The sequence below is a fragment of the Eschrichtius robustus genome, chromosome 8, assembly GCF_028021215.1.
Source record: "Eschrichtius robustus isolate mEscRob2 chromosome 8, mEscRob2.pri, whole genome shotgun sequence".
NCBI lineage: Eukaryota > Metazoa > Chordata > Mammalia > Artiodactyla > Eschrichtiidae > Eschrichtius > Eschrichtius robustus.
Window position 1 is genome coordinate 123,983,220 of NC_090831.1, and position 24,851 is coordinate 124,008,070.

The following is a 24,851-nucleotide window of genomic DNA, read 5'->3' on the forward strand; positions in this document are numbered from 1 at the left end:
TTTATTCACTTTCATCTCAATGTTATCATTTTATACCTTTACCTTTAGTTTCCATTAGGAGCCAATCAACAGGTCTTCTCCTCTCTGGGCTCAGACCTAGGTGGTGGCGACATGGCTAAATGCACCAAGAAGGTCAGAATGGTGGGTAAATACGGGACCCATTATGGTGCCTCCCTCCGGAAAATGGTGAAGACAATTGAAATCAGCCAGCACGCCAAGTACTCTTGCTCCTTCTGGGGCAAAATCGAGATGAAGAGACGAGCTGTGGGCATTTCGCACTGTGGTTCCCGCATGAAGACTGTAGCTGGTGGTGCCTGGACCTACGACACCACTTCTGCCGTCACAGTAAAGTCAGCCATCAGAAGACGGAAGGAATTGAAGGACCAGTAGAAGCGCCACCATTTGAAACATTGCTAGCCTACAATAAATGGGTTAATTTATGTAACAACAACAACAAAAACAAAAAACAAGGCTTGTTCTTACAAGGACTCCTAGAAGTTTTTTTTTCTTTTTATCCCCAACCATTTAATCTATTTTGTATAAAAGACTCTGGGTCCCCAGGGACTTCCCTGGTGGTGCAGTGGTTAAGAATCTGCCTGCCAACGCAGGGGCACAGGTTCGAGCCCCGGTCCGGGAAGATCCCACATGCCGCGGAGCAACTAAGCCCCTGCGCCACAACTACTGCCCCGCGTGCGCCTAGGGCCCGCGCTCCGCAACAAGAGAAGCCGCCGCAATGAGAAGCCTGCGCACCGCAACGAAGAGTAGCCCCCGCTCACCACAACTAGAGAAAGCCCGCGCACAGCAATGAAGAACCAATGCAACCAAAAATTGATTAATTAAAAATAAAAAGACTCTGGGTCCCCAGAGAGGAGTTGAGCCAAGGGACCCAGGCCCTGTTGTCAATCTCTAAACTTGACTAACTGGCCTAACTGCTGCCTCAGGTAATCGTTGTTCAGGTATCTCAGTGTAATTTTCCTTCTGCCCTTTATATCTAGAGATATATTATAGATATACATATTTATTTATTTTAAACTGGGGTAAATAGAGTGGACTTGATTGGGGCCTTTTAATGTTGGGGACCAGTTGGGGGGGGGTCCTTTTGGACCATCCAACCTTAGGTCATGTTCTATCAAAACCTTTTCCTTTAATCTTATTAACATTCATTTTATTTACCCATTTTAAAATACCAGTGATAGGGATAGAGTAGGATAGTTACACAGGTAGTTTTAGAAATCCCACTGGGGGATTACAGATGGAGAGGGAACTTTAGGCAACTTTGGGAGACCACTCTAAGTTAATGATCACTCAGGAAAGCTATTGGAACATCATGAAACAAAGCAGGCTTGCTTAACAATAAAGCCATATATAAAAGCACAAGATATTCAGGGTCAGCAAGATACTGATCCTTAGGACCAAGTGGAACGGAGCAGAACGCAGAACCCTGAAGTGCCCCCCCTCCCCAACCAGACTGTAGCCATGACATAAGCTGCTTCATCTTGAGCAGTACTGAATCTAGGGCCAGCACAATTCCAGGAACTGCCCTCAAGAGAATGCGATTAACATTATTGCTCATAATAATCTATACCTTTGTGGACAGCCAAAGAATTGTAGCTTTTCTGCTCATATATGTAAACAGGCAACTAAAATTGTCAGCAAAGAGGTGCTACAGACCCATCATGTCAACATCTTCCACTCTGAGAAGATGGCACCCTATGTCAGCATGAAATTATAGAAGATGAATCTTTGCCCCTAATCCCATAGAAATGGAGTGATCTTTAACAGTGGGGACTTGAAAGCAGCTCTTTTGCCGCTTTCCTGTTTGCCCATTTCCATTCCCCTCTAACCTTAAAATAACCTAATTATAGGAATGAGATCACTAGGCAATTTAACCTAACTCCTGACTTGAGCTCTCCTGAATGCACACCATGCCTCGTCTAACCTGTTGAACCTTTTCCTAGATTAAGCGAAGAATGAAGAATTAAGTAGCTAAGGAATGACCAGCTCTCTGCCCCCAGTAGCCTCCTAGGTAATCCTGCAGGCAGATCACACAGGCAAGATAATATCTAAAGAGAGAGCCAGCCAGCCTGCACACAATGGAGAAGGATGCAGAACCCAACTTCTTGCTTTGATGATTCACTGAGATTCTTGTCCCCCATTTTTCCCTTTAAAAACTGTCATGGCTGAGCAGAGTCTTCGGAATTGGTTTCTGGACATGAGTCCACCTTCTCTCCAGATTGCCAGTTTTTCTGATTAAAACACTTTTCCTTTCTACTGACACTTGCCTTTTACATTATTGGCTCCTGAGCGGCTAGCAGCTGAACCTGGGTTTGGTAACACAAGGACAGGAATATAAGGGAAAGGTGACATTCCAAAGCAGAAGACCCTCATTATACTGAAACCTGAGATGACTTAACATATTTGAGTATATGTTGCCACACTTCTGCTGATCTGAATAGCGCCATGACATTCCTAGTTTGATCGTATAGGGTCAAAAACACCCCCGCCCAACGTGAAAGAGGAGCTAATGACGTAAGCATGACATCTACTCAAAGAATGAGGAAGAAGGTGGTCTTCTCTCCCTCCCCACTTTTCCTTTGGTTATAAAAATGTAGCCCATTTAGTTCTCGGGGCAGAGCCCTCTTGCTTGCCCACTTGTATCCTTCGCGAGGGTCCTATATTAATAAATCTGGTTCTTACCTGTCACATTGCTTCTTGCTGAATTCCTGCTGCACCGAGACATGAAGAACCTGAGCTTCATTAAGTCCTGAGATGAGTTGTGCAGTTTCAGTTGGAAGATTGTGGGTTCGAGTCCCAATTGAGGTGTGCGGTTTCACCAAGAAAACATCTGTTTATAATGAGAGCTTTCTAAAAATTTACCGATTTAGAGGTTTTTCCAGTTTCAAGGATCCATCATCTGGCCATTAATGAGATACAATATTAATAGTGATTCAAACCAATAAGATGCAAGAGGCTTCCCCACAAGAGGGTGCAAAGGATGCACGTAAAAAAGATCCACAGGGTTTATTCCCCAAAATAGTCTAAGAAAGTACAGGCTGATGCAACAAAGGTTAAGATGGCAACAACAACAACAAAAGAAAACCCTGAAAGTTGACACAGGCAAAAGACTGCTCAGAATCCACGTCTATTTGATTGGCTGCTGAATGTGCACCTATGGGTACCTTCTGGATGGCAGAGACTAACAGGAAAGAGCCAGTTCTGACGCCATGTTGGATCTGTTTCTTTGCCTTTAGCCTTTGCTTTTCGTTGCTTTTGTGATTATAATCATACACAATGGCCTGCTTCAGGGAATCCTACCCACCTGTGAAGGGCTGCAAGACAGAAGAAATTAATACATCCCCTCCCCGAAGCTGGCCATTCCAGGAGATGTTTTGCAAGACTGACGGCCTTTTTTCTTTATTTCCTCCCCACCTCTCCCTCTCTATTCTGCCTTTTTATTTACTTCCCTCTCTGATTCTATAAAAGAAGCTGGCATCCAGACCCCGATAAGATGCTTATTTTGAGACACTAGTCTGCCATCTTCTCAGTCTGCCGGCTTTCCGAATAAAGCCATATTCCTGGCCTCAACACCTCGTCTCAGATTTATTGGCCTATCATGCAGCGAGCAGAGCAAGCGTGGACTCCGTAACAAGACCAAGTCTTCAACACACAGGTGCACACACCGAAACGCCCAAAGATCAGGTAGAACATTGACATTTCAAAGGCACAGGAAGAGAAGTGCCAGTCCCCACTTGAAGGGCTTTTGTTTCTTTAAGATCAGAATACTGAAAAGATGTTTTTATTAAGCCGGCTTTTCTAATTTAACTGCGTAGGCAATAAAAGAGCCCCATCGTAGCCATTTTAAGGGTGAGAGTTCCTTTAATTTCCAATTTCGTAGGTACTTATAAGTATGAGCTCTGTACATACATGAATCTGGCTGGAGTTTTAGTCGGAGGTTGGCTTTCTGATGCCCCTCATTTTTGTCTGAGAGAATCTATTTCCCATTTTAAAGTTGAGCTTGTTGGGGATAAAATTTACTAGTGTGCTTTTATCCTGACAAATTCTTGTGAAGATAGCCAATTTGAGGAAAGATGTCAGGTCAGCCTCTTATCAAACCATTCGTCCTAGACCACTCAGTATCCTTCCAACTGAGCAAATCCCAGTGTTTTTCAACCGGGCTGCCCTAGTATCTTTCATCTAGAAGGGGTCACTCCCCAGTATCTTTGAACTGGGGAGCCAGGTAAAGACACTGCCAAATAAAACTCAAGATCATCAATTAATAATTGGGAGATCCGAGAACCAGGAGAGACTCACGCAAATTCGTCTGGACCTTCCGAGGAGGCAGATGGGCACAAGAGGCCTCTGCTGGTACCAAGGCTGTGGTTCCTCGTAGAGTTCAGATGGAGAGAAATTTGCTCTGGGGCGCTTTGTGATTGGTTACCAAAGCTGTCAACTGAAAAAAAAAAAGCACAACCTAAAAGTTGAGAATTCTGTTTTATTCGGTCGACCTTCTGAGCACTTCAAGCCCAGGAGGCAGCCTCTTGGCTGTGAGGGACTGCTCCTGTTGAGGATGGAGTAGGATAGTTACACAGGGAGTCTTAGAAATTCCGCTAGGGGATTAAGGATAGAGAGGGAACGTTGGGAGACAACTGTAAATTAACTATCACTCAAGAAAGCAATGAGAACATCATGAAACAAAGCAGGCTTGCTTAACAATAAAGTCATAAATAAAAGCACGAGAGAGATATGCCCCAGGCCATTAAGTGAAAAAATGAGGCCTGCATCCTGCTGGTCGACATCAGCAAGATAACGATCCTTAGGACGTGTACCTCTGCACATACCAAGGACAGAAATATAAGGAAAAGGTGACATTCCAAAGGGGAAGACCCTCACCATATTGAAATCTGAGATGATTTAACATATTTGTGTATATGTTACCACCCTTCTGCTGATTTGAATAGCGCCGTGACAGTCCCAGTTGGACCATATAGGGTCAAAAACTCCCCCACCTGGTGCAAAGGAGGAGCTAATGATGTAAGCCTGCCATCTACTCAAAGAATGAGGAGGAAGGTGGTCGTCTCCCCCTCCCCACTTATCCATTGATGAGAAAAATGTAGCCCACTTAGTTCTCGGGGCAGGCCCCTCTTGCCTGACCCTTGTATCTTTCACAAGCATCCTATACTAATAAATCCACTTCTTACCCATCACTTTGTCCCTCACCGAGTTATTTCTGTGCCAAGACATAAAGAACCTGAGCTTCATTAAGTTCTGAGATGAGTTGTGTGGTTTGACTCCCAACAGGTAAGAGAGGAGCCAGGATGTATAGGAATTTTGCAAAAAAGAACAGGTAGTCAGAACTTGAAAAGATTACTGTTAACTCAAAAAAAAAAAAAAAAATCAGACAAGTCAATGAATTTAGTGCTTTTCTCTATCTGAGAAGATGCAAGAGTCTGGGCTCATGGAAGTCATTCCTTTGATATGCACCTTAGCTGTCTAGGGCCAGTATCCTGCTCTCTGCCATCCTGAGTCCCCTCAGGGGACACGGTTGGGGGTCTGCAGTGGCTGGGGGCGTGGCAGGAGGCGGCCTGTTTGTCTCCATCCTGAGTTCCCTCAGGGCTCACCGTGGGGGTGGGGAGGGCGGTGGTCGGGGCTGCTCGCCTGATGGCCGTGGCATCCTTTGTTTGCTGATATGGCAAGCAACATTTTTCATTCACAACACCAAAATAAAAACCAAAAAACTGTTGTTTTTTTTTTAAAGAGAAGCCGAAGGAATCAAGGCCTGGGAGTGCCATTTAAGGTCTCCTAAACTCTTAAGGGGAACAGGCTGACTGCCAGGCTATTATGAGCTCAGTGAGTTATAAGAGCACCTGCCTTACATCATGTCCCAGTCCCACCACCAAGAGCCCAGCCCACACTTTTACAGAATACCCAATTCACACAAAAGAATCGTTTTATCTAAAAAAATAAGACGAGGAGGACATTATCCTTTAAAATAAGACAAAGCAAGCTTTAATGCATTGAAAGGTGTGGAGGACTTCTCCCGAGGCTACACTGGCGGTGCAGGATTTCCGTCTCTGTCTGAGTGGCTTAGCAGCATTTAGCAGCCTCCTGTGAGCCCATGACACTTGTCTCGTTCCATGAGACTCAGTCGTACGCTCTCATATTAGCATATGGGCACCAGGTCTCTCCGTTAACATACGAAATGCAGACAGTGGAAACATAGATGGGTCTTGATTCTGTCACTAGCAAGATCTATGCTTTGGGGGAGAAAAATATTACCCCTCTGAGCCCATCATCTTTACAGATGAGAAGATAAGGAAGTATTATTGAAGTCAGATGCCTATTGCGGAATTGTATCATACTCTAATATCTGGGCCTTGCCCAACGAGAACAAATCCCCAGACTCTCCCACTGGCACGAATCATGAACCCTGGCCTGCTTACCCACACTGCTTCTCAGATATCGGTTGGTTATAGTTATAAACTTCCAGCAGTGGTGCAGAAAACAGTGCTCCTAAAAGGGAGACCACCATGTGGGGGGGAACATTCCTGAGGCTCCTGGCTTCAGGGGTTTGGGGTGAGGGACCAATATTAGTACCGGCCCTCCCCTCCCAGTGTTCTTGAGTTCCGAGGGTCATCAGAGCAATGGATGGTTACAGACAGTTACATATATCAGCTTTATTTACCGCTTGGCTCCAATAGCCAAAAAAGCAGTCAGCAAGGAAATGGGTTTTTCACCCACAGTTTTCTATTTCTCTCAGGAAACCCACAGTTCCCTTTCTTCTTTGCCTACCTAGATTTCTTAGTCCCACACCTCCAAAGCCCACAATGTCTGCTTAGAAATCCCCTGGATTCTTAGCCATTCCATGATCCTAGTGGTGGAAGAGCCCGATTAAGAGAACAAGAACTGGGAAAGAATTTAGAGGCTGCCATAGTCACCCGATAGCATTCAATAACTTGCTTTCTTTCTGCGGTTTGTAATTTGGTTTGCATAATTTCTGCTATTATTTTCATTTCTTCCTTTTGGTTTCAATTTGACAGCTTTTGTTGCTTCACTTCAATCCTCTTGTAAAGACAATGTTCTTCAGTGCTTTCTTACTAATGATGGGTGCTATAAATAAAACTTTAACAAGGGGTAAAGGAACAACTGCAATGTACACCTCAGCATATCACAGCAGAAACTTCTTTTTGTTTCCCATAAACCCCTAGATTTTCAAGAAGTGGGCAAGAGGATGTTCTATTGTACATTCACTTGTGCAGAGAAAAACCCACATCCTGCCTCAGCTGCAGCCATTTCCTGCTTGCGCCTCCTCACTACTCTGTCTTATCCATCACTTGAAATTGTGGTCATAGCACAGGCTAGAAAGGCTAGGTTACGGGGTCCAGGTCCCCCTCTTGGTACCTGCTGAAGTGTTCAGAAGGGATGAGAGGAGAAAGGCTAGGCCAAGGAGAAATCTCACCATGGAAATTGCACTGAACTCTCCTTAGGATCCTTTTCAGACCCCTCCTCAGGCTGCCCTGGCCTGAGGATGAAGTGAAACGGTTTTCCTGTGAGTCTCCAAACCCACAGCAGGGCCTCATTGAAAGCAGGTCCAGCAGTCAGCACTTTTGACTTCAACATGAACGAAACAAAATAAGCTCTGCTCTAAACTGGAATAGGTGTGTATGGATGTTGCTATCTTTCAAAATCCTGACAATGAAGTTCTCAAAGCCTACGTAGCTAATAAACAGCTGAGCAGCCTCATTGCTTTTGACTGTTGCTTATCATGAAAAAAATATAACTTGAAAATGGTACTTAAATGACTCATTTCTAAGCTTTGAGAGGCCGCACGTGACTATTTGGAAATATAAGGAGACACTAACATTTTTCTTATCCTCTGTCAGTATAACATGTTTGCCTTTAGTGGAAAACCAAGGATTCCAGATAAAATAGCAATCTGGAAGACAATGGCAGCTGCCACTTAGGACCCTGTTAGCTATATTTCATTCAACTACAATAAAGAACAACACGAAGGGGAAACTAAACTCTACAAAACCCATGCACTCAGCAGGAAGGAAGAAGAGGGGAGCTAGCAACGTGGCCAAAGTTCAATTTAAACTAATGACAAGGTGTCCAACTCCAGAAAGCATTTTGGGAAGCCCTGCAAGCTTTTTACTGGTGAAAAACCATAACCAGTGGAAATTCTTTTTAAAGAAAGCAAAGTCTCTGGACGTTGTCCTAAGATCATATAACAAGTGAACAGACATTTATTTAAAAAAAAGTCTACTGAATCTGAGTAAGAACAGTGAGAGTCTGCATCGTGCTTGAGCCATGACCCACTTTTTCCATTCCCAACCCATCCTCTGCTCAGCTTGAAGGAAACTCCATTCTAGGCAGGGGTAGCCAAGACGATGGGGCCCCCTCTCCCCTCAGCTACCCAGCAAGAATATAGTACAGTACCAACAGGGCCAGGCTGGCAACATTTCCCATCCCCTCCAACACTGAGCTGCAGAGACTAAAGTTCTGGTGAGTGCAGCCAGCAGTACCCTATTGCTCCTCTATTCATAGGGCAGACACTCTACCCTAGGCATGACAGGCCACAACTGCCCACACTCCAGCTCCCTCTTAAGATAGAGGTTTCATGCTAGGAGAGACAAGTTGAGAAGTCCAGAGGCTACCATCCCCTGCTCTGGGTTTGGAGCTGTGGCTCAAAGATTTTGTTCAGGATGAAAAGAAGTTCATAATAACAGAAAACTCTAAAGCCCTCCCCAAAGGAAGCAATTATTTGAAATAGAGTGTAGGAAGTTCAAGTAAAAGGGTATTTTTGAAAACGATAAAGATTTTAATGGTAAGCAATTTAGAGGAGACTGGTAACACTGTGAGAGACATAAGAGAAACCATAGGCCAACATTTTTACCAGCAAGAACCAGAAAAATAGACAGGTAAGAAAAGTCCTTCTAGGGCCAGAGAAAACCTGAAAAACTGGCCATGAAAACTACCCCTGCAAAGGAAACCAAATTTAATTAGACCAGACTGTGGAGCAATTTATGCTCATGAACCTCGTCAAAAACTAGAGTGCAATCAAATGGCAGTTAGTAAGCCTAACAGCTGGGTGTAATACCAACAGAGACACACAGATTAGCAAAGAGATTAGGGAAACAGACATTCAGAGAGAGCACTGCCAAAACTTTTCATCCCAGGTGACTGTGTGAATGCCAAAGTCTGTACCCTCTGAGGAGCAACGTCAGAGATTCCACACTGCGGGGGAAATAGTCTTCACCAGAAGAGTCTAGCTGAGTCACTGAACAAATAGGGAACAACAGCAAATCAAGCCCCAGAAAAGCAGGAAGTGAATCAATATCCAGAGTTGCTACACTATATTACCTAAAATGCCCAGTTTTTTAACAAAAACTACAAGACATACAAAGAAACAGAAAAGTATGATCCATGTACTGGAAAAAGTCAGGCAACAAGAATTGCCTGTGAGAGGGCCCAGATGTTGGATTTGAAGACAGAGCTTCAAAGCAGCAATTATACATATATTTAAAGAGCTGAAGGAATCACACTTACAGAAATAAAGGAAGCTATGATGACAATATCTCATCAAATAGAGAATGTCAATAAAGAGATAGAAATTATTTTTTATAAAAGAACAAAATAGAAATTCTGAAGTCCAAAAGTAGGACTGAAATTTTAAAATTTACCACAAGGGCTTAATGACAGATTTGAACTGACAGTAGAAAGAATCAATGAATTTGAAAATATAACAATTATAAACATATGAACTTAGCAACTGAACCCTGAAACACATGAAGCAGAAAATGACAGCAATCAAGGCAAAATAGACTATTCAACAGTAATAGCTGTAGAGTCCAATACCTGACTAAGAATAATGCATAGATCAACTAATCAGAAAGTCAAGAAAGAAATAGAAGATATGGCCAACACTATAAATCAACTAGATCTAACACAAGATACTCTACCCAGCCACAGCAGAATACACATTCTTTTCAAGTGCACAAGGAATATTCTCCTAAATAGATCATTTGCAAGGCCATAAAACAAGCCTCAATAAATTTAAGAGGCTTTAAATCATACATAGTGTGTTCTCCAACCAAAATGGAGTAAAATTAGAAATCAATAAAAAAATTGAGAAATTCAGTAATATGTGGATATTAAACAACACTATCTTAAATAACCAATGAGGCAAAGAAAAAATCAAATGGGACATTATAAATACTTTGAGATGAATGAAAATGAAGAGACAACATAGCAAAATTTACAGAGCTAAAACAATGCTTAGAGGAAATACCTACATTAAATAAAGAAGATCTCAAAAGAATAATCTAATATTTCATAATAAAGCAGTAAGAAATTAAGAACAAACTAAATGTAAAGCAGCCAGAAGAGGGATATAATAAAAGTTAGAGTGGAAATTAATGAACTAGAGAATATAAAAACAATATAAAACAATATAGAAAATCAACAAAACCAAAACTTGATTCTTTTTTTTTTTTTTTATAAAACAAATATAACTTTATACGTTCATAACCACACTAGGCATTATCATGACTGATGGTGTTATCCAGCTTGCTCCAATTTGGGGCAATAGTTATACATAATTCTTGAAATTCACTGACCATTTTCATAAAAACATTATGAAGTTTGAATTAAGAGTATATAAATTTTCTCTTTCCTGTCTTTATTCACAGTCTCTACATTTACATACATCCTCAGTGAGTTACCCTAACTCCAGGTCTTTTATTACTAAGAGAACCAGCACAGTTCTATTTGCCAGTGGCAACATCCTTAAAAGTTAATGAATAACTGATTGATAGATCACCAACAGGTTTTGACCTAGTTCCTTCTCCTTTAGAGCAAAATGAACTTTCACCTAGGTGTAAATATCCTTCAAACAACTCCTTCAAAAGCACTCTAAACAGCCATTTCCATTTTAATAGTCGGGAGAGGATTGTAGCCTTCAATCTGAAAGTCTTCAGCCTTGAAGTCATCAATTTTCTCAACTTTTCGAAGGATTCTGAGCTTGGGGAAAGGCCTTGGTTCTCGCTGAAGCTGAATTTTCAGCGGCTCAATGTGATTCAGGTAAATGTGTGCATCTCCCAAAGTGTGTACAAAGTCACCTGGCTTCAGGCGCGTGGTGTGTGCGATCATGTAGCAGGGCGTAGCTGGCGATGCTGAAGGGCACACCCAGGCCCATGTCTCCTGACCTCTGGTACAGCTGGCAGGACAGCTCACCGTTCACCACGTAGAACTGGCAAAGGGCGTGGCACGGGGGTAGGGCCATGAGAGGGAGATCTTTCGGATTCCAAGCACACAGGATGATTCTTCTGTCGTCAGGGTTGGTTTTGATTGTGTCAGTCACTTTTTGCAGTTGATCTACTCCTTGATCTGAATAATCTGAATCCATATCTTTGTATTCGGTCCCAAAATGCCTCCACTGAAAGCCATAAACTGGGCCTAAATCCCCTTCTGCTCTGGTGGAGAATCCCAGGCTGTCCAAGAAGTCTCGGGACCCATTGGCATCCCAGATTTTCACTCCCTTGGAAGACAGCTCCTTAGCGTTTGTGGATCCCTTGATAAACCACAGCAACTCCTCCGAAACACCCTTGCAGAAAACACGTTTGGTTGTCAGCAGAGGAAATTCATCTCTCAGGCTGTAGCGCGCCTGCATGCCGAACACCGACAGGGTGCCGGTGCCCGTGCGGTCATCCTTCCGAAAGCCGCAGCGGAGGATGTGCTCGATCTGCCCCAAGTACTGCATCTCCCCGTGCGGCGGCGGCGGCCGCGACTCGGCGCCCTGGTCCTGCGCCGCGGGCGGCGACGTCAGGCACAGCAGCTCGGAGCCGGCGGCGGGCGTAGCGCGGCAATGGGCGCGGCAGCTGGGACAGGACTGCAGCTGGCACAGGACTCCAAAACTTGCTTCTTTGAAAAGATCAACAAATTGACAAATCTCTAGGTAGTCTGGCCAAAAAAATATGGAGGAAAATTAAATTACTAAAATCCTGAACGAAAGAGGAAGCACTGGTACTGAGCTTACAGAAATAAAACAATTACAAGGAAATATTATGAACAATTTTATGCCCCCCAGATTAGGTAACTTAGATAAATGGACAAATTCATAAGCTATCACAACTGAATCAAGAAGAAATAGAAAGCCTGAATAGACCTATAACACATAAAGAGATTCAATTACTAATAAAAAATATTACTACAAAAAACAAACAAACAGGGCTTCCCTGGTGGCGCAGTGGTTGAGAATCTGCCTGCCAATGCAGGGGACACGGGTTCGAGCCCTGGTCTGGGAAGATCCCACATGCCGCGGAGCAACTAGGCCCGTGAGCCACAACTACTGAGCCTGCGCGTCTGGAGCCTGTGCTCTGCAACAAGATAGGCCGCGATAGTGAGAGGCACGCGCACCGCGATGAAGAGTGACCCACGCTTGCCGCAACTAGAGGAAGCCCTCGCACAGAAACGAAGACCCAACACAGCCAAAAAGTAAATAAGTAAATAAATAAATAAATAAATTTAAAACAAACAAACAAAACACCCAGGCCCAAATGGCTTTACTGATTAACTCTACCAAACATCTAGGAAGAATTAATACCAATTCTTCACAATCTCTTCCAAAAAAATAGAAGAGGACGAACACTTCTCAACTCACTCCATGATGCCAGTATTATACTGATATCAAACCGGAAAAAGACATCACAGTAAAAGAAACTATATACCAATATGTCTTATGAATATAGATGCAAAAATCCCAACAAAATACAAGCAAAGAGAATCCAGCAATATATAAAAAGGCGTGTACACCATGAACAAGTGGAATTTATCCCAGAAATTCAATATTGGTTTAAGATCAATTAATGTAGTAAGCCATATCAATAGTATAAGGAAAAAATGATCATTTCAGTAGATTTAGAAAAAGCATTTGAGAAAATTGAACACAGGTTCATAGTAAAAGCACTCAACAAACTATGAAGAGAAAGAAAATTCGACAACCTTGTAAAAGACATCTGTGAAAATTCTACAGCTAGTACCATACTTAATAATGGGACACTGAAAGCTTTCCTGCTAAGATTAGATATAACACAAGGATATCTGCTCTTGTCACTTCATTTCAACTTGGTACCAGAGGTTCTAACTAGAGCAATTAGGTAAGAAAAGACACTGTTCAAAAACGAGGTGAAGAGGGATGCAAAGATGGTTCAACATCCACAAATCAATCAATGTGACACATCACATTAACAAAATGGAGAATAAAAACCATATGATTGGAACAGGATAGAAAGCCCAGGGATAAACCCATGCACATATGGTCACCTTATCTTTGATAAAGGAGGCAAGAATATACAGTGGAGAAAAGACAGCCTCTTCAATAAGTGGTGCTGGGAAAACTGGACAGGTACATGTAAAAGTATGAAATTAGAACACTCCCTAACACCATACACAAAAAATAAACTCAAAATGGATTAAAGACCTAAATGTAAGGCCAGACACTATAAAACTCTTAGAGGAAAACATAGGCAGAACACTCTATGACATAAATCACAGCAAGATCCTTTTTGACCCACCTCCTAGAGAAATGGAAATAAAAACAAAAATAAACAAATGGGACCTAATGAAACTTAAAAGCTTTTGCACAGCAAAGGAAACCATAAACAAAACCAAAAAACAACCCTCAGAATGGGAGAAAATATTTGCAAATGAAGCAACTGACAAAGGATTAACCTCCAAAATTTACAAGCAGCTCATGCAGCTCAATATCAAAAAAACAAACAACCCAATCCAAAAATGGGCAGAAGACCTAAATAAACATTTCTCCAAAGAAGATATACAGATTGCCAACAAACACATGAAAGAATGCTCAACATCACTAATCATTAGAGAAATGCAAATCAAAACTACAATGAGATATCATCTCACACCGGTCAGAATGGCCATCATCAAAAAATCTAGAAACAATAAGTGCTGGAGAGGGTGTGGAGAAAAGGGAACACTCTTGCACTGTTGGTGGGAATGTAAATTGATACAGCCACTATGGAGAACAGTATGGAGGTTCCTTAAAAAACTAAAAATAGAACTACCATACGACCCAGCAATCCCACTACTGGGCATATACCCTGAGAAAACCATAATTCAAAAAGAGTCATGTACCAAAATGTTCATTGCAGCTCTATTTACAATAGCCAGGACATGGAAGCAACCTAGTGTCCATCAACAGATGAATGGATAAAGAAGATGTGGCACATATATACAATGGAATATTACTCAGTCATAAAAAGAAACGAAATTGAGTTATTTGTAGTGAGGTGGAGGGACCTAGAGTTGGTCATACAGAGTGAAGTAAGTCAGAAAGAGAAAAACAAATACAGTATGCTAACACATATATATGGAATCTAAGAAAAAAAAAAAAAGGTCATGAAGAACCTAAGGGCAAGACGGGAATAAAGACACAGACCTACTAGAGAACGGACTTGAGGATATGGGGAGGGGGTAGGGTAAGCTGTGACAAAGTGAGAGAGTGGCATGGACATATATACACTACCAAACGTAAAATAGATAGCTAGTGGGAAGCAGCCGCATAGCATAGGGAGATCAGCTAGGTGCTTTGTGACCACCTAGAGGGGTGGGATAGGGAGAGTGGGAGGGAGGGAGACGCAAGAGGGAAGAGATATGGGGACATATGTATACGTATAACTGATTCACTTTGTTATAAAGCAGAAACTAACACACCATTGTAAAGCAATTATACTCCAATAAAGATGTTAAAAAAAAAAAAACAAAAAAACCCCTATATGATCATCTCAATAGATACAGAAAAAGCATTTGACAAAATTCAACATCTTTTCATGATAAAATCTCTCAGCAAACTGGATACAAAGGTAACAAACCTCTAATAATAAAGGTCATATACAATAAGCCCAGAGCTATCATAATCGACAGTGAAAAGCTAGAAGCTTTTCCTATAAGATCAGGAAAAATACAAGAATGCCCACTCTCACCACTTCTATTCAATATAGTACTGGAAGTCCCATGCAGAGCAATTAGGCAAGAGAAAGAAATAAAAGACATCTAAATCAGAAAGGAAGAAGTAAAATTGTCTCTATTTTCAGATGACATGATCTTATATATAGAAAATTTTAAAGACTCCACTCAAAAAATGTGATAAGTAATAGGCAAATTCAATGAAGTTGTGGGATACAAAATCATATACAAAAATCAGTTGCATTTCTAAACACTAATAATGATTTATCAGAAAGATAAATTAAGAAAATAATCCCATTTACAATAGCATCAGAAAGAATAAAACACCTAGGAATAAATTTAAGAAAGGAGGTCAAAGACCTGTACATGAAAATTATGACACTGATAAAAGAAATTAAAAGACACAAATAAATGAAAATGTATTCCATGCTCATGGATTGAAAGAATTAATATTGTTAAAATGTCCATACTACCCAAAGGTATCTACAGATTCAATGCAGTTCCTATCAAAATTCCAATGGTGTTTTTCAGAAACAGAAAAATCAATCCTAAAATTTGTATGGAAACACAAAATATTTCAAATAGCCCAAGCAGTCAGAGAATGACAAATACTGTATGATATCACTTTTTTATGTGGAATTTTAAAAAGCCAAATTCATAGAAGTTGAGAGTAGAATCGTGATTACCAGGGGCTGGGAAATGGGAGAAATGGGGAGATGTTGGTCAAAGAGTACAAACTTCCACGTAGAAGATGAGTAGGTCTGGGGATCCAATGCACAGCACAGTGATTATAGTGTAATTCTGTATTATCTACTTGAGAATTGCTAAGCGAGTAGATCTTAAATGTTCTCACCACCAAAAAGAAATGGTAATTATGTGTTGTGATGCAGGTGTTAGCTAATGTTATCGCAGTAATCATTTTGAAATATAAAAGTGTATCAAATCAATACATCATGCACTTTAAACACATACAATGTTATATGTCAATTATATCTCAATAAAGCTGGAGGATATGGGCAGGGGGCAGAGTGGGGGGGAGACCAGGTGGAGTTCAGTGGGAGTTGGGTTCTTCACTAAAGAGCTGGCAAGAATGGATGAACATCAGACCCCAGCCCATTAGCTTCAGATGAAGTTAATCCCCTCACTACATACGTGGAAAGTCAACTCCAGAAAGTTGAAGTGACTTAGGCAAGATCACATGGGTTGTTAATGATGTAACCAGGTCCAGGGCCTGTGTCACCAAAATACTTCTCTCCACACAATGATTGGCTATTTTACTCACCTTTCTCATGACCCTCCTAAGAGGAGAAACAGTCACTTGAGTTGGAGGTACCAACAGAGATGGCTAGGTTAAGCCCTGTATAAAAATTTTCTGTCTTCTACCTGCTGTCCTATTTTTAATAGCTGGAAAAGCTCTCCTTTTCTTTCAGAATGATGAGACTTTGCGTGTGATGTTCCTGGCAGGTAGGACCACTTTGGTGGCGTTGTCCACTCTGAGGTTCATTCAGAAATTCCTCTCTTGGGCTTCCCTGGTGGCGCAGTGGTTGAGAATCTGCCTGCCAATGCAGGGGACACGGGTTCGAGCCCTGGTCTGGGAAGATCCCACATGCCGCAGAGCAACTAGGCCCGTGAGTCACAACTACTGAGCCTGTACGTCTGGAGCCTGTGCTCCGCAACAAGAGAGGCCGCCATAGTGAGAGCCCCGCGCACCGCGATGAAGAGTGGCCCCCGCTTGCCGCAACTAGAGAAAGCCCTCGCACAGAAACGAAGACCCAACACAGCCAAAAATAATAAAATAATAAATAAATAATAAATAAATTTTTTAAAAAAGAAATTAAAAAAAAAAAAAGAAATTCCTCTCAAATTCCTGTCCTCGGGAAGGAGACCCTCAAGAGACCATTTTATTTTTTTTTTTAAAAAATGCCTAAAAAGCAAAAGACAACTGGAGATAAGATTGTTGGTCAAAGGTCAGAAACAAAACGAGGCTTCAGAAACCTAAAATGCTCTTCCCCACTGAGGTTATAGACCCTGCCAGGGACAAGATGCTGGTGTCACAGGAACCTCTGGAAAACAGTACCATAGCCCAAAGCAGGGGGTGGGATTCGCAGTGACAACATTGCATACCCACCACCTCACTGGCCAATGTTTCTGTCTCTTTAAGTCATCACCACTGGGCCCTCCCTCCCTGAGCTTCCTGAGCTCTGAGGTCTGAGAGGCACAGAGACTTCCTCCATGTGTGGGGAGGAAACGGCCCACTGCACCCACAGTCCAAGGGCAGGTTGGTAGGTCAGGAGCTTCTTGGAGCCAGCGTTAGAGCCTGTGACCAGTTCTGCAGGAACGGTGAGCACAAGGGAAAAGGAGCCAGCCCGGAACAGGACCTGTGGGGATCAGAAAGAGCTCTGCCTGGGCGAAGCTGGCTGAGTGAGCGGCTGCATTCTAGTAAGTACGAGAAAGGAGACCAGGCTCTAGAGACGGTAACTCCACGTGCCGAGGTTTGTAAGGATGCTCTGAGTGTCAAATACAGTAAGTTCAGAAGAACCGCTAAGCATCTTCTCCCGCTCTGGAGTACACACACTCTTCTTTGGGACTAAATTCTCTCTCCTTCCCTACTCCCTTATTAACAAATAAGAAAGGTATTTGCTAGGACTACTGCAGAAGGCAATGAACACTCCCCAAATGCATATGCAGCAAATGCAAAAGATATTTCTGGGGACATATAAGGGAAGCTAACCTCAGAACAAGTTACAAAGTGAAAATTCTGTATATATCTGAGCTGAACCCTCCTAAAAACCTCCACTCTCCTTAGCACTATCCACAACAGTGCAAGAGACAGCTAAGGTTATGAACTTGGTCCTCACCGCTTGCTCTACATGATCACTTGAACATCTGCTACCCACCCCAGACTCGCCTCTGTGGACTGCTCCGGTGTCAATTAAGGGAGTTTGTTGATTTCTAGACACAAAATAACTAATCACATTATGTGATTTACCCCTGGGGTAAACTTTACAGAAAGCTTTGGGCGGGGTGTAACGGGAGGCAGCGGCAGAAGAGTTACTGCAGAAACACCGACAGCTTTGGCTTGAGTTCCAGGCAAACCTGCCATCTGAGTCCTTTGGCCAGAGACAGGTTATTCAGCCAACCTCTCCCTTTGCTTTTGCTTCGTTGTTGGTGCCAGTAGGGGGAGAACACAGTTACCTGTAGGAACCAGGTGGGCGACATGAAGAGGTAGAATTTGAAATGGACGTTGAAGCACAGGACAGGACTCAGGCAGAAATGTGTGGTGGGATGAATGGTCCTAGGAATGAATGCACGAGGTGGGTTGGAAAAGGCCCTGAAATCTGCTGTTTGTGGAGGGGCTGACTGGGGAGGGGATTAGGTGGAAATGAGGCTGGAGTAGACGGAGGAGAGACTGTGCTCTCGTGCTCAGGCGCTTGTGTGATCAGGCAAACTTGACCACAGAATGTTTAATTGTATTAAATAATGTTTGAGTGGGTATTTTACTTCAAAAAGCCTCAGGTTTGAGGGCAAGGACATCAGGAGTTAGAGGGGAGTATCCCCGTCTCTCCAGCACACAGATCATATTTAGACTTATTTATTTACTTATTTTTTACTGAAGTATAACTGGCTTACAATATTATATTACTTTCGGTATACAACATAGTGATTCTACATTTTTATAGATTACACTCCATATAAAGTTAATATAAAATATTAATTAACTATATTCCCTGTGCTGTGTGTTACAGTGGTGTATCTTAGTTATTTCATACCTAGTAGTTTGTACCTCTTAATCCCCTTCCCCATCTTGCCCCTTCCCCCGCCCCTCTCCCCACTGGTAACCACTAGTTTATTCTCTGTATTAGTGAGTCTGTTTCTGTTTTGTTATATTCGTCTGTTTGCTTTATTTTTAAAATTCCACATATAAGTGGAAACATACAGCATTTGTCTTTCTCTGTCTGACTTATTTCACTAAGCATAATACCCTCCAGGTCCATCTGTGTTGTTGCAGATGGAAAGATTTCATTCTTTTTTATCCTCTTTTTATGAGTAATATTCCATTATATCTATCTATCTATCTGTATATATATGACATCTTCTTCATTCGTCTGTGGATGGACCCTTAGGTTGCTTCCATATCTTGGTTATTATGAATAATGCTGCTATGAACATTGGTGTGCACACATCTTTTTGAATTAGTGTTTTCATTTTCTTTGGGTATATACCCAGGAATGAATTGCTGGATCATATGGTAGTTCTATTTTTAATTTTTTGAGGAACCTTCATACTGTTTTCCACCGTGGCTGTACCAATTGACATTCCTGCTATCAGTGTACTAGGGTCCCCTTTCTCCACATCCTCGTCATCACCGGTTGTTTCTTGTTTTCTGATGGCAGCCATTCTGACAGGGGTGCTCCGTGCTTCCTCTACCTGGATATCTGTTTCCCTTTTCAGGTTAGGAAAGTTTTCAATTACAATTTCACCAAATACATTTTCTACCCCTTTCTCTCTCTTCTCTTTCTGGGACCTCTATCATGTGAATGTTAGCACACTTGACTTTGTCCCAGAGGTCCCATAAACTAGCCTCATTTTTTTAAATGTGTTTTTGTTTTTGCTGTACTGATTGGATGATTTCCACTAGTCTGTCTTATGTGCTGTTCTACGTCGCCTAATCGGCTCTTAATTCCTTCTAGCGAAGTTTTCATTTCAGTTATCGTATTCTTCAGCTCTGACTGGTTTTTGTATTTTCTAATTCTCTGCTGAAGTTCCCACTGTGTTCATCTGTTGTTTACTCAAGTTCAGTTAGCATTTTTATTACTATTGCTTTGGACTCTTTAGCAGGTAAATTATTATCTCTGTTTCATTAGGGTTTTTTTTTCCTGGGGTTTTATCTTGTTCTTTCATTTAAAACATATCCCTTTGTTTTCTCATGTTGTTTGACTTTCTCTGTTTGTCTCTATGAAATTAGGTGAAACGGTTACCTGTCCAGGTCTCAAAGGCATGTCCTTGTGGGGAGCTACCCTTTGCAGTGTGCCTGTCACCAGTGGTTTTGGTGGGAGAGCTGGACGTGAAGTGAGCGGGGACTGCTTCTTCTCCCACAGTGTGCTGGCGGCCACCGCCTTGGTGGGAAGCAAGGCTGGAGCCAGAGGGCTAGAGCCAGAGCCAGGTGCCAGCCAGGGCTTCTCCTTGGCTCAGGGCTAGTTGTTAGCCTATTGTGGGAGGAGTCAAGGACCAAGGGGCTGGGCAGGAGTCCTAAGGGAGTTGGGCTTCCCCCAGATGTGATGACAGTCTTCACCTTGGTTGGGGGCGTGGCCAGGGCCTGAGAGCTTGGGGCTGCACTTCTGAGCTGCTTCTACTTTTTCCGCAGTGTGTACCCCTTGGTTAGAGGCAGGATAGAGCGCCAGAGGGGTTGGAGCCGCACTCCGGAGCCCTCTCTGCTCCTTCCTGGGTGCACACATGCCCACTGGCAATGGCGGCCTCGGCCTTTGTTGGGGGCAGTGCTGGAGCAGTAGGGGCTTGAATGGGAGCCTGGAGAGGGCTGGGAGGTGCTCTGGGGCAGTCCCGGCAGGCTGGCCGGAGCACCAGGCAGTCTTCAGTGTACTGCCTCTGCACTGGGGCTGCGAGCAAGCATGTCTGTGCTCTTCAAGACCAGAGTCTCAGTGTCTTACAGCCCTCCAACGAGCCCTACTGATTTTCAAACCAGCTAAGGGGGCTCATCTACCCAGTGTCAAGCCCAGGCCTGCGGTGCCTAATATGTGGCTCAAACCCCCCACTCCCCAGGGAGGATCCCCAAGCCTGGGATAGCCCCCTCCACTTCTAGGTCCCCACTAGGGATTCAGGTCCCAACTAGATTGCTTCTCCTCCCCCTGTACCAGACTCCATGTGGTTCTTTCTTTACAGCCTTGATCGTAGAAGAGCCATTTTGCTAGTCTTCAGGTCATTCTCAGGGAGAGTTTCTCTATACATAGTTGTAGCTTGGATGTGTTCACGGGGGCAGGTGAGCTCGGGGTCTCCCTCCTCCACCTTCTGGATCCCACCTCCTAGACATAATAGGACGAGCCAAATCTTGTGGTTTTCTGAGCACAGAGTCAGGAGGTTTCCAGAGCAGCTTGGGAAAGATGTCTGTTTTCTGATTTCCAAAAACAAAATTCCAATTTTCTTCTTGTTTCCCAGGCCAACAACCCTAAGGTAGGTCCTAAGTCAGTGAGCAAACTTTCTTGTTCTCAGGGTTTTCCAAAGCCCCCCACCCCACCCCCAGCTGCTGAATCTCCAGGGAAAACTTATTTTCTACAACCTACGTCACTGACATAGAATTACCTGGGAAAATGAACATCAAAAGCTTACTCATTGACATAGAATAAGTGTTATCATCTCCCCTCTGCTCTGTGCATTTCTAGGCCCTGAAAAGACAGCACAAGCTCACCAAGTGTTCTCACAGTATCGTCCCAACCACAGACCAGGCTTCCACTGTCTTCCCTAAATTCTGATGCTCGGAGAGGGCAGGAACTATGACATTTTAACTGTGGTGTCACCAGCATTTTGGACTTTGCCTGACACATAGTAGATAGTTTTACCTATGAATGAATGAATGAATGAGTGAACGAATGAAAGACTAAATAAATTGTGTTGGGGACACTTTCAGGGAATCATGAGAGGACAGAAGACAGCAAGAGATGAAGAAAACGCCTATGGTAAGAACACGCCTCACAATGCGTGTTTGCCCCCAGGTATGAGCTCCGGTAGTAAGGGGGACGGGCTATCTCAACACTGAACAGGGAGAAGCCCCAGAGGTTTCTCGATGCTGGGATGAAACAGCAAAGAGCCCCGGCATTTGACCTAGATCTCTGCCCCTGACCTGCTGTGAGATACTGAGTTCTTTGACTAGCCTGCACCTCTGTCCCCAAGGTAAAATGAATAAACCTCCTCTGATCGCCACAGAAGGGGATGTAGAGGGAATCCAACTGTATACTAGAGGGAACATGATTCACCAGGTAGAAGGTGTTAGGGGACAAGGATGGAGGGTTAACCAGGTATCTTATTAGGCAGCAGGTTTAAGAGAGAGGAGAGGAAGAGGAGGGCAAGAGGGAGGGAAGAAGAGATGGTCTCATCTTATCCTCCCAACAGCCCTATGAAGACAGCACTACATTATTGATTCCATTTGTGCAGAAGAGGTTTAGCACTTAGGTTAAGTAGCTTTCCAGGGTTACAAGGCTGGCAGGGGTTGGGCTGTGATTCAAACCCAGGGTGTGGGACACCAGGCAGCCCTCACGGCCAGGCCCACGGCCCCTCCTGCCTTTCTTCAGTGGCAGCGTATCTGGGAATGTATGGCAGAGGCCACTGAAGCTGTCAAATAGGGAGCAGCTCTGCGCAGTGTGGATGACAGGTCATGTCACACGAAGTAATGGCCTGTATTATACAGGGGTGTCCTCTACAGAAACGTTCACCAGGTGCTGGAGCACCTACAGGTGCATGTGTGACGTCAAAGAGGGAAGAAATAGACGGGTAGAGATCCCCCCGGAGCTCACAAATCTCCGACCAGGGCACTCAGTAAAGGGTTGGTCCGAAAAGCAAAAGTCGAAGCACTCTGTTCTCCTTTGTCCAAAGGCGTCCAGGGGACCCGGGCACCAGGATAGGTGCTTTCAGGTTCGGGAGCTTACACATCATTGGTGCTCACAGGTGCAGAAGCCGACGAGTCTGCCCTGCAGGAGCCCAGGCTGCGGCTCCTCCTGGCTGGGAGGTCAGGGACTGGGAAGAGCGCCACGGGAAACAGCATCCTGGGCCAGAAGCGCTTCCTCTCCAGGCTCGGGGCGACGTCGGTGACCCGGACCTGCGCCGCGGGCAGCTGCAGGTGGGCCCAGTGGGTGGTGGAAATCATTGACACCCCGGACCTTTTCAGCTCCGAAGTCTCCCAGACAGACCCGGGCTGCGCCGAGAGAGGCCGCTGCTACCTGCTCTCGGCGCCGGGGCCCCACGCCCTGCTCCTGGTGACCCAGCTGGGCCGCTTCACGGCCCAGGACCAGCAGGCCTGGAGGGGGGTGAAGGCGCTGTTCGGGGACGGCATCGTGACGCGCACCATCGTGGTCTTCACCCGCGAGGAGGACCTGGCCGGGGGCTCGCTGCAGCATTACGTGCGCGACACCGAGAACCGCGCGCTCAGGGAGCTGGTGGCCGAGTGCGGGGACCGATTCTGCGCCTTCGACAACCGAGCCGCCGGCGAGAAGCGGGAGGCGCAGGTGATGGCGCTGATGGGGCTGGTGCAGGAGCTGGTGAGGGACCACGGCGGCGCCGCCTACACCAACGACGTGTACAGCCTGGCGCAGGCCCTGGGCGGCGCGGACCCCGCGGAGAGGCTGCGCAGGGTGGCGGAGCGAGTGGCCGTCTGCGCGCAGAGGCGGCGGGAGCGCTGGCCGCTGGCCTGGTTGTGGCGGTGGCCCAAGGCGCCGGAGACCTGGTGTAAGCTGGGCGTGTGCACCCTGCTGGGCGCCCTGGTCCTGCTATACATGCAGATCTCCAGGCACCAGCCTGACGCCTTTGGTGAGATCAGTCCTGACAGACTGTAAATAACACTTTGACCCATCCACTGATAATTACCTTCATCCTTGGTGCTCTGCACCTTCAGTGCCCACATCTCTCCTTTCCTCCCTCACCTCGCCTATTCTACCAATTTCAGAGTCCTGCCAGGTCCCATCTCCCACCTGAAACCTTCCTATGAGCTCCCCCTTTCCCAAAGCCAAACAACCACAGTTAGTTTTGCCTATTTTCTACTGATCTCAGACTGCCTTTGACTCTCTCCTGTCATTGAACTGTCTTCACCCCTGAAAGCAGATGAGGAGCCTTTGCCCTCTCACCCCCTGGACTCCCGGCAGGACCAAGGTTAGAACCACCACAGAGCAGAGTCTGAGTACATACTCATTTGCTTGAATTGAACTGAATGAAAGAAATAAATGTACTGGACAATCACATTGTGTTAAATGAAATCAATATTTGTAGATGTTTGTTCATCTGCCTTTTTATATGCCCACTGAGCAAAGATCCAACTCTCTCATTCCTGACCCCACGTACAAAAACCTTGCACCCACACACACTCAGGTGTGTGATCATAAGGAGAGAAGACATTGGTGCACGCCTGCCCCTCTGTACCTCAGCAGCTTGAATGCAGATGCTTCTGCAAGTGCAAGGAGACTATCACTGGAGACTTGATTCCCTAGGGGCCATTGAGGTCCTGCAGAAAGTCTCCTTCCAAGGAGGAGTTTTCTCCCTGGCTTACACACTCACAGGGTAAGCAAGGATATGATTTTTCAGTTCAGAGATAAATTAAAATTTTTAAGCAGTTTGGTGATTTTTCTTTTATATGAATCTCAAAATAAAAGGCAAACAGGTCTTTGTGGGCTGAGAACTGGTGATATGATGGTAGGGTTGAGAGTCATCTCTGTCCCATGAGTATCTGGCAGAATCAGCTCTCTGGTGCAGGTAAGTGAGACAGGTTAGCCTGTGTGGTCAGTCCTAACTGTGCCTCCTTCTCTCTTCACCCACACTTGCTTTGTCCCCGACACCACCGTCTTCACACACCAACACAAGCTCATCTCTGATACAGCTATGAAATTCCAGATCTCTCCCCTACAGTATCCTCTGCCCATTGCCTTCACAGCGAGAGATTCTCAAGTTACTGATGACCTCAGATCACTAAAGAGACATGTAAAAAGGGAAAATAATCTGCAACAGCTGAGCACATCCTGGAAAGCGGGGCCCACAACCCCTACATGGACACCATTGCAAACGTTAACAGGAACACCAGTGCCAAATGCTGAGGCTTGAAATTTCCTCAGCCAGAAAGGTCATTTTGGTTTAAGGGGTTGTGTGCAGATCTC

At 44.4% G+C, this 24,851-nt stretch overlaps 3 protein-coding genes across 3 annotated transcripts; 2 read left to right on the forward strand and 1 right to left on the reverse strand.

The window, feature by feature from the left end:
- The first annotated feature begins 111 nt into the window (after nt 1–111).
- Nucleotides 112–442, forward strand: LOC137768620 (large ribosomal subunit protein eL43-like). The gene has a single exon (XM_068550167.1). The coding sequence runs from the start codon at nt 112–114 to the stop codon at nt 388–390; it is 279 nt and encodes a 92-aa protein (XP_068406268.1). The 3' UTR covers nt 391–442.
- Nucleotides 443–10,910: 10,468 nt separating this feature from the next.
- Nucleotides 10,911–20,441, reverse strand: LOC137768371 (thymidylate synthase-like). Its single transcript, XM_068549844.1, is given in 7 exon segments — nt 10,911–11,152; nt 11,154–11,958; nt 16,138–16,283; nt 17,251–17,363; nt 18,181–18,345; nt 19,965–20,119; nt 20,279–20,441. Coding segments are annotated over 7 exon segments (1,788 nt in total). The 3' UTR covers nt 10,911.
- On the forward strand, nt 17,334–24,174 carry LOC137768621 (GTPase IMAP family member 1-like). The gene is made up of 3 exons (XM_068550168.1): nt 17,334–17,424; nt 21,626–21,674; nt 22,660–24,174. Exons 2-3 carry the CDS (start codon nt 21,632–21,634, stop codon nt 23,541–23,543), a joined length of 927 nt encoding a protein of 308 aa, XP_068406269.1. The 5' UTR covers nt 17,334–17,424; nt 21,626–21,631; the 3' UTR covers nt 23,544–24,174.
- Nucleotides 24,175–24,851: the final 677 nt, after the last annotated feature.